Source organism: Schistosoma haematobium, chromosome ZW (assembly GCF_000699445.3).
Source record: "Schistosoma haematobium chromosome ZW, whole genome shotgun sequence".
Lineage (NCBI taxonomy): Eukaryota > Metazoa > Platyhelminthes > Trematoda > Strigeidida > Schistosomatidae > Schistosoma > Schistosoma haematobium.
This window is the reverse complement of record NC_067195.1, coordinates 36,268,813-36,279,252: the sequence shown is the minus strand read 5'-3', so window position 1 is coordinate 36,279,252 and position 10,440 is coordinate 36,268,813. Positions and strand designations below refer to the sequence as shown.

At 31.0% G+C, this 10,440-nt stretch overlaps 1 protein-coding gene across 1 annotated transcript in view; it reads right to left on the bottom strand.

Moving 5' to 3' along the window:
• Window positions 1-3,040: 3,040 nt before the first annotated feature.
• Window positions 3,041-10,440, bottom strand: part of MS3_00010370 (uncharacterized protein) — a gene marked incomplete at both ends in the record, with an annotated part of 29,933 nt that continues 22,533 nt past the window's right edge. The window contains 5 exons of the mRNA XM_035733526.2: window positions 3,041-3,290; window positions 3,875-4,137; window positions 5,330-5,547; window positions 7,014-7,341; window positions 9,196-9,286. Of these exons, the coding sequence (XP_035590058.2) occupies window positions 3,041-3,290; window positions 3,875-4,137; window positions 5,330-5,547; window positions 7,014-7,341; window positions 9,196-9,286 (1,150 nt within the window). The remainder of the gene's footprint in view (window positions 3,291-3,874; window positions 4,138-5,329; window positions 5,548-7,013; window positions 7,342-9,195; window positions 9,287-10,440) is intronic.

Here is a 10,440-nt window from a genome sequence, read left to right as displayed (position 1 = left end):
TTTTAGACAAGGAGTACAGTATCATTTACATGTGTCAAATCCCGTATTACGCGATTTTTATTTATTATTTGAAAAACTTTAATCACTCCACATAGTATTTTATTTGATGCCAGTTTTGATGTAACGACTGTGTTCTTGAAAATTCGCTAGATTTTAATCGATTGTTTGAAATAATATACGATTAATCAGCTGACTTCGAATGTTGGTTACCGTATTTTGTTGTCTTTCTGAGTTCCCCTTTAACAGATAACTGAAATATGACATGCGTAAATTTACACATCTGTCGAAAATAGGATTGATAAATTCTCGTTGATTATGCTTTGTTTTTATAATAACATTCGGCATTTTATGTAAATAAATATTATGAACTAGTTTTTAAAGTTTCAACTGTAACTTAAGTGTATTTTCAGTTAGACCAGGAAGTTCTTACAAAAAACTTACTGAACTATTAAATTCATTTAAGAAGAAAATATGGAAAAATAACTTCCATTGTTGTGCATTATCGACAATTGACAGGAGTTGGGAATGTGAATTATTGTATGCCAAATCAGTAATCTGAATGTGTAACACTCTTTACAAAACCTAAAGGACCTAGTTCTGATTCCACTCAAAGTCATAGGTGTCCACCGTTTTCTTTGATGGAGTTTTGTTCTCTGAGTTGGATGGTTTGGTCGTGGAGCTTTCATCGTTCTTCTGAACGACATCACCAACACAAACTTCAGATAAATGTGGTGTTCGAATCTCTCTATATGCGTTTCACAGCATGTTCTGTACACCTCGACGTTGATTGGTTCTTACTGTCCACAGTTATTTAGTCTCAAAGTTAGACCAAGAATTATATCTGGCTACTGGGAGTATTCAACTATATATTCGCAATGAAACTGTAGCGCGTTTTTCGTTTTATAACTAGGCAGAAATGGCATTCTGACAATGATTTTAGCTGCTTCTACAAAATGACCATATTTACGGTTATATGGAAAGCCCTAAGTACAATGAAACTCTCTGTATATTCAGTATCAACTCCCATGTTTTTCTGTATGTGTTTAGATTAATTATGATTTGGCATATACGCGAACAGATTAGCAACCCTAACAGATTTCATTAATTATTCAAAAGCTTAGTTTTTGTTGTCAAATGTTTGGAGATGAATAAGCATAACCCTTGTCCTTGTGATGCTCAGTATATTTTAACTAATGAGGTTTAATTATCAAAGCACCTGATATAATTTGTTTTTGTTCATTATCAGAAAGTAACTGCGTGATGGTGGGATAGCATCAAAAAATAAGTAAAAGTGTCTCTGGTTAATTCATTCATTGGTTGTCTACTGACGCTTTCATTCAACTAACCTTTGAACTATTTTCAGTCTCAAACTAATCGACTGAGGAAACTTATTCTCAGAGTCATATCCATTTTTGTCAGCGATACAAAATTGGACATGATACCAAACGCTAATATTGTATGTTAATTTTGATACTCACATCCTTGTGGTCATATAGAACTACTTAATACATTTTTTTAATTTTCATTACAATTAGGTATTTAAGTCTTTTTTCTAAATTGCTCCTAAATAATTCTGATGGGGAAAGAATATTAAGACTCAATATAGTTCACGAAGCAACAGTTCGAGGCTGTATTAGTGGTAATACAAGGGAAAGCAATACTTGTTGAGAAAGGAAGATATTATCTGAATTGAACCAATCCCAATGATTGGCAACCGGTGTTTACTATAGGTAAGATCATCTATTTGAAGCAAACTAATACGTGATAGAAATCTCTTTACCGGTGAAAGTAATATAAAGTGACATCGAACCACTCAATTATTATTATATGTTTCTTCATTCCTTTGTCATTATTGCCTTATCTATTAGATTTGTTTATCTTGGAGTATATGTTCTTCTGCCTAAAATTTGTCGATTATATTACATTTTCTCTAGAATTTTGAATAGGGCAATAAAAATAAAATTTGCAGGTTAATAAAGTCTTAAGTTACAGTACCTAGTGAAAATAAACTCACTGAAACAAGTGCACTGGAAAATACTAAGGGAAATGTTTCAGTTTTATTTCTACACGTATTTCTGAAACTGTATGTTTGGAAAGATGGATGGTGACTAGCAATGGAATCCAGGGAGCGCGTTTGGTTCCATCTGGGACTTATCAGCTGGATGGACCTGCACCCAACGGTTGACGCTCACTACGGGACTCGAACCCGGTGCCGTTCGTTGCAAACGTCATCGTGCTTATAATACTAGTGACTTAAAGTAATATTGAGGCTATCCGTACAGGATGCATATATACCAATAAGAGACTGATCAATTGCAGTCCTTAACATCAAAGGGAAGATTAAAACGATCAATATAAAAATCAATTAATGTTTGGAGAGAAGTAAGATTGGTAGCGGTGGAGTAGTCAGAACACTAACCGGATAAACCCCTTGAGTAATATAAATAAAAGTTTGTTTCACACAAGCCTTTGTCACAGATCTCTTTATATGGCCAGAATTTTCTTATTCTTCTTTGTAACTAAATTAATATCTTTTATTAATTAAATTATTCGTTGTTCTGAACTTCTTACTACTTGGTTAATCTGAGCTTTATTCTATTATAGTTTTGATTTATTTTCCACTTGTTCATAACTTTTTATTGAATTACAAATGAATTATATGTAATTTTCAAATGAAATGGTAATTCGAATTTCTAAAGTTTCTGGTTTTATGAACTTGAATTATTCTAAATCATCGTGTTGAAACATGTATTTCCCAGTGAATGAATGAAAGACAAGATATTTTTGTGCCCAACCGATGCTTTGTTATTCAGTGTTTACCTGACATTAAATTAGCGATAAGCAGAGAAACTCCATTTACGATAATCGTGTACTACATTAAAAGCGTGTCTACAGCCGAAGCTAAACCATGTAATAAGACAGATTTGTAAAATTTATTGGTTTTCTCAATGTAAATTGCATAAAATCATTAAAAAAAAGAATATGAAGCAATATACCAAGAATTATTCTTTTTTCGTCACCTGTATTAGTGAATTTAGCATTATCTACCATTATTATTATTGTTATTGTTTGTGTCCATATTTTTTCTATTTCTCCATCTATACCATATACATTCAACGAGTAGAATAAGCAGACTTATCCCAGTAAAAACTGAGGTGACGATGAATGCCCCGGCGACATTCCATATTGTCAGAGCTTGGTATTGCACATCCATAGGATCAACATCAGAAGTCATATTCCATTTTACCATGAATTTGTTGATTATGCCTCGCTCTCTCAAAGTTAGCATACTTGACAAAATAAACATTGGCAAAATCATATTTTTCATTAATAAATAATGTACAATCAATTCCTGATATAACAATCAATTACTGATGTGATAAGACAGAAATTATCGACATTTTAGGGATTAAATTCTGGAGTTACTGTTTCTTCAGTCAATTTTACTAAACGTGTGTGATTAAATTTGTATTTTCAAATGATACACATTCACTTTGTTTCGTTACAAAAGAAACAGTAGATCTGATCTGATAGATTTAAATAACATTGGTAATGGCTAAATCTTTTATGTTAGGAATACATAGTTCTGAAATAGAAATCTCTAACATCTACAGAATTTTTTTTTCAAAACATTAAGTTTTTTCTGCTTATTAAACGGCTCACTCCACTGGTAGCAAGCTGAGCAAACTCTTTTCTTATTAGAAGTAATCACTTATTAATTAAGAAATACTAAAAGTCAACAATTTCACTAACCAGAGGTTTACAAATTCATATATTTATCACAAGACATTATTGAATATCTGGCATATCGTAACAATGAAAATCAAGTACACTATTCATATATAATTAACTGATCTATATTTATTAAACGTACTAAGATGACATAGGTTTTGCATACTCTTTTCCAAGTTGCACAGCGAATCCAAGAGCAGCTACAATCCCAGGCTCTTCTATCACTTCCAGATTTGAACATTCCTCTGATTGCAGTACACTCATAAGAAATAATCTTTCAGTTATATAGACATAATTATTAAACTTTATCACCAGCTTCACTGCTTCGTCTGTACTATATACACTAACAGGATTTGCAACCAGCTTTCTATATATGGATTCATAAGATGTATTATTTACTGAGACCTATTGAAAATAATTACAAAGGAGTAGATGAATATTATCTGTAAAAAATACACCTAACAACGCTGAATATAAACATCAATTTTCTCAATTCATGTGGTTGCCTGTAGAGATGTTGAAAATTTTAGTAAGATATTTTTGAACCATTTGAACTAGTAGTATGTCCACATTAATTGAATTAGGAAGATAGTTTTATCTTCAAAGAGCTCACATTGAAAAATTGTTGTAAATCTGCTCATCATCCATAAATTTCTGTTTAAAAATGTGTAGTTTATTTACAAACTTAGACCTTATGATACATTTCAACCATTTATGTCCATTCTAAATTGGTTAAAAATCTTTTCCGCAGTACGCTTAATAATTATGATGCCGTTGTCAGTAAATGGTTAGTGAAAAGTTACTGATAAATTTGTCAACTAAGGGTAAACAAGTAAAGTACAAAGGTAACCAGTATGACAGTGTGGTAAATATTCAGACAAGAATACATATTTTATTATTATAAGCTTCAAAATCGGAAATATTGTACTGACAACGTAAATATAGACCATGGTATTCTTTGTAACAGACGATGAATTTTAACTATTATTTACATGGTACTCGACATTTGAGTCCTCTGTAAAAAAACTGTAGTCCATAGATGCAGTTACATGATAACATATTGGTATACTGCTTTTGTTTAGCCCAAAACTATTTCCAGCAACTTTATACCTTATTTAAATATCATAAAGCTGTACACGATATTCAGTGAGAAAATTTTTGCTGACATTTATTCTCACCGCCAAGAGTCAGACTATGATATGAAGTGAAAGCACGTAAATGGCGGTCATCCAACTGAAAATGAGTTGATCATAATATTTACAAAAGAAAATAACAGTTTGCTATCCTCATAAGGATGATAATTAAAAACGAATATAACGCCATTTAAAAAGGAATAATTTAGTATTGGACTCGATGAAAAATGCTCAGTTTCAACACTAATCTTACTAAATTTGAATTTTGTGCTCAATTAATGAGGATGTAATTATTTCCAGTAGGAATGAGACTTCATTGTTTTCTAATAAATGGGATATATCAAGGAATTAGTGAATTTTAATTACATGATTTGTTTTATGAAAGGAAACTAGTCAGTTGTCAAAGCTGATATCTCAATTAAATATGCAATTGTAATAAATAATTTGGTTATATTATTTCTTACCTGAAACATATTGTAAGTACTAGTTCCTTTCATAGTTAATACTATAATCTTATCATTGTGTGCCAAGTCCTTTAACGAACTAATTGGAAGCTCAAGATTGTTTTTTGTTAGAAATGCTGTTAAATCAGCCTGCCATATAGCGTGTACAACTAAAATCATAAACCAATACATTAAGCACAAAGTGCGTGACGAAAAACAGAATAATCTGCCTTCTTGTCCTAGAAGAAAACAAACAGAAAAGTAGTGAACGAGACTCAGTTAGGGAGAACTAATTTACTCTTTAATGCAAAATTACAGAGTGCGATTGTAACATATAAAAACCAAACATTCAATGCATTATTTGAACACCTTCCTTCAGTTGTCTTTCACATGCTTCATGGTTCTCCCACTCATGTAGTTACTACAATTGCTCCCTATTTCCCTTTTCTCTTCAATTCAGTCTTCTGCTAGCAGACATTCCATTCTCAATTGCTGCTACATACTACTTATATTTCTGTCAGCATAAATAGCATACACCACAGATATACTAGTAATCGATATACACATATATGCATAAACATTAATTTGTTATTGTAGGACCATCCGAGTCGTTACAGAATGTGTTATTGTCGCAGGTCCAGCATCCATTTTAATATTAGGAACTTAATCCTATCAATCCCACATCAACAGGTTTTTTCAATGAACTACACTAGATAGAATTAGTCAAATTTACGTAATGGTCTCATACTTCGAAAGTAATGATTTATAAAGCACAAAACTAGTTTACACATTATCATAGATCGTATAAAGACAACTACATGAGGATATCCAAATATTCTATCATCTGAAGCGCTGAGTAGTGATTTTTCGTCAACAGGGTGATCAACAGAAATCAGGGTTTATGAACAGAACATATTTCAAAACAAAATAATGAATCTCGGATTGCATTTCCATATTATGATATTATTTGGTGACTGTTTTCTTGACATCAGGACGAACAAAACATTGCACAAATAGATTAAAAGAACCAATAAACCATTTTGTAGAAAATTACAAATATTAATTGATACTAGGATTACGGGTTAAAATAAAAAAACCTAGATGATGATCCTACAATATGGCTCAAATAAAAAAATCACTGAGTTGAGTAAACAGCACAATTATATGAAGCCGTATTTATAAATAGGACAAGGAGGATCTCTAAAGTGCTCGTTCCATTATCTTCGTCAATGATGGGAATAAATCTGAGTTTTAAACTATGAACAGAAGGTGCATCATTTGAAAAAGAAACAACAAAGTAGATTGGTTATTACAAGACACATTAACATTGTGTTGGTCACACGTTGTAGAAAGTAAGTGACTATTTTAATAACCCAAATTACTAACCTTTTGTTAATGCACCCAATAAACACAGATATCAGTGAGTATTCTTAATGCTTCTACTTTTTATTATCATTTAAACATGCTTCAAACTAATGACCTGTCAAATAAATCAGTTTCTTTCAATGAAGTTGTTTATTGGCTATGAACTCCGTCCTAGATTTCAACATAGACAATGAAACGCTTTTGCAAAAATTATTTCAAATGTTTATCCAAAAAATTCTGATTCTAGACAATAATTAAACGTGTAGAACGCTGGTAAATCATTAATGGCTCGAAAACGTAATATATGACATTTTAGAATTAATTGAGTTTTAAAGCTTACCTTGTAGAAGCATACAACGTAGTGAAATCCATATATTGTAGGAAAGAGATACCTCATTTGAGTTAGCTTCTGGAAGTTGTAAATTCCATCCACTGAATGGACTATACCTATTGAATAACCAAACTGTTGTTCCAAGAATAACCACTGAACTAGTAATCGCTATCCAAACATTAATTTGAAATAGATGAAACATTTGAAAGAAAAGATAATTTGCTGTTGATGGTTTTACAAGTATTACAACTGTATCTTCAACAATCGGACCAATAAATTCCACATAATTCGATCTTCTTGGATTGATTGTCAAACCAGCAGCTATCATATCAACTCGCTGATATGTATAATCAGTAAATAAGAAAAACTGGGTAGTAAAATATTCATCTTTAGTTAGTACAGAAAATGATATACATTAAACCATTATGAAACATGATGATATGCTGCTATACTTAAATTGTGAAAGTATTAGAAGCCTCAACCCTATAAATTCATTGAACTGTTAGTCAAGTAACCTGCTTCAGTTTAAATAACCATTAACACAATCTCTCATGACAGAAATAACACCGATAAGTTTTCACAGATATGAGGACACTTCTTAATTGAAAAATGATGATTTGACACTGGTTAAAATTTTCAATCTTTACAGATAATTGTAATACATAACTCAAAGTTGCCAGAACTATTGATAACACGCATTGGTAACAATTTGAAAACATAAAATTGTCTGATAAAAATCTGATATACTCATCTATGAATAGTTGGGTATAAGGATACAGACAACAAGTAGTCTTTTGAACTAAATAGTATTTGATGTCTAGTATCTTTCTAAATTGCTCACGATTCTTTGAACTAACAAACGTTACAATAAAATTTAGATCTAGAAGTAAGATGTTTAAGTACTAAGTAATTGAGAATGTTGAAATTATAATTTTAGTGAAACATGTGTAAATAGTCAACGTATTCATTTACATTATATTTATATGTTCGAAGATTTAGAGGAAATGATAGTTTCTAAAATTCTATATATTCCAAACATCGTATAAATTAATAAAACCTAAATTAGATGCTTCATTTCTAAGAAAAACTTACGGTTCATCCAGAGCTCATCTACACTTCTCAAACGAACTAACTATCGACTAAACTCTACCAGCTTACAGCAGTACATTACCATATATCATTTTCAAATAAATACATACTACTAATATATTGATCATGATTGGTGTTTCAGTTATTCAGTGTAAATATTTTCACTAAAACAAATAACACTTTTAACCAGTTCATTTAACGACATAGTTATACTGATATGTACCCATCTACAATAATGATATGTTATGACATGTCGGGAAACGATATACAGAACAAGGACCATACGAAATCGGTCATCATGTGGAAAAAATTCACTAGTCCGTCACATAATTTCTTTACGACAAGTTGTTGGGAGTTTTATGATTGACAATCAGAATGTTGTTTTTATCCTAATACAAATAACTATTATTCTTAATATAAAAATTATACTCCTCTTAATAAGCAGTTGCTTATCTCCTCATGTACAGCTATCCTCCAAGTAACGACAAAGATCATTGAGATTTATTTTAAAAGTAAATTGGAAGGTTCTGAGAATTATTATACACATTGTACAAAGAACAATAAAATTAGAACCATCACTAAAACGATTCACTGATTTGGAAGCTAAACTACACATAGTTTCTTACGATACTGGGATCCTTACCCGGGGTTATAGTAAGCATTATGAAAGATGAGTCCAGACGTTATGTATATACTCGGTAGCTATTAATTTGACAAAAATTAAAAATGATTATAGTTTGAATAAAAAACAACTATTGGTACCAATACTTGTAACAAGTTTTCTCCACGATTTTAATTTCTGTCCCTTTGAGAAATTCTAAAATCTTGACGTGTTCATTATGTAATCGATTGTTTCTAACCTACTTTTGAACTGTTGCCACAATTAATCTTGTAGAATATTCTTTCACATCAGGTATATATTTACAATATTCAGTAAGCAATTTAAACCCATTATGTAATTATGATTTTTAAATATCACGGGTTGTAAGCAGCTGACGAGAACCTACGAAATAAAATGAATTCGTACTATTCTGCTAGAATCTTTGTTCTTGCTCTTTTCATTAAATAAGAGTTTAACTGGACGTTTTTATACTTTACTTACTCCATTTACCAATTCACCCATCATGCCATCCCAATCTCCTTTTTCATCCAGTGAGCCATACGTACCGTTCTGTGGTAAGAAAAGGCGATATCTATTGACATTGAAAAGGTTAATAATAAAAGAACCAGTGATTTATATTTGTAGTTTAATGGTTTATAGTTGTCTGTTTCATCGAAAAATGCAAATGTTAGCTAAATTGTTTTCAGAAACTAACACTTTAAATTCAAGCTATTCGTTTTCCAGTTTCTAGAAGGAAAAATATACACTAAATAAGAATTTATGCTAGAAAAATACATTGGAATTATATCAATCGGTATCGTTAAAAAGTCTAATATTTCAGTAACGTCTATTCAATGTTCAAAAGTTCGTTGACTTCAGACTTGAAATTCCACACATACAATCTCTTTTCCAATCTACATTCTAAAGAATATGCTATTTGAATCTAATATATCTCTAATCATAATAAATGGGAATATTTCAATAAATCTGAATTCATTAAAGTTAAATTTATGGGAGAATCAAGGAAAATAATTTTGCTAATTATTAAAAAATCATTCATGGTTAGGTGGAGAATATTCATGTCTAAGCTGAAGGTTTTTAACTGCTACCAATTCTGAATCTAAAAACTGTTTGACAGTGCTTTGAACCATAAATGTGGTCAATATAGTGGTAGATATGTTCTTTAAGACTTTATCTTTACTAAAATAACTGTATTTATTTATTTACATTTAAGCTGGATCTTAAATTCATTTGAAAGTCCGCATCACTTGTTAAAATATCAGTCGGCTGAATGTGAATTACCTCTGATTGTTTATGATAGAACAGTAAAAATTAGCTCAATTTGGAAACTTTCACTGATTTTAAACGAAACTGTGTACGTAGATGACTTATTTCTGTAAGGATTAAGAAATGAATGTAATCAGTAAACACTTCCGATAGATGGATATCGCTATAAACCAAGTCAATGAAGATCACTGAAGATCAACATACCTTCAACTCTGCCCCAAAAATTTGACTATAACTTAATAACGACCATTAAGTCGGCTTACTTATGAATACTTCACCTTACTTTTTGTACTTTGAGGTCAACAACTCATACAATGGTTCAACACCACCTGTATGCAGAATGGATTCATTACACGTGCGAAAACGAGGAAAATTAACTGCTTGAAAATCGGAAACAATTTAAGTTATAATTAATTATTTCGAAAATTTTGTCAACTGTGACATCATATGTAACGGTAT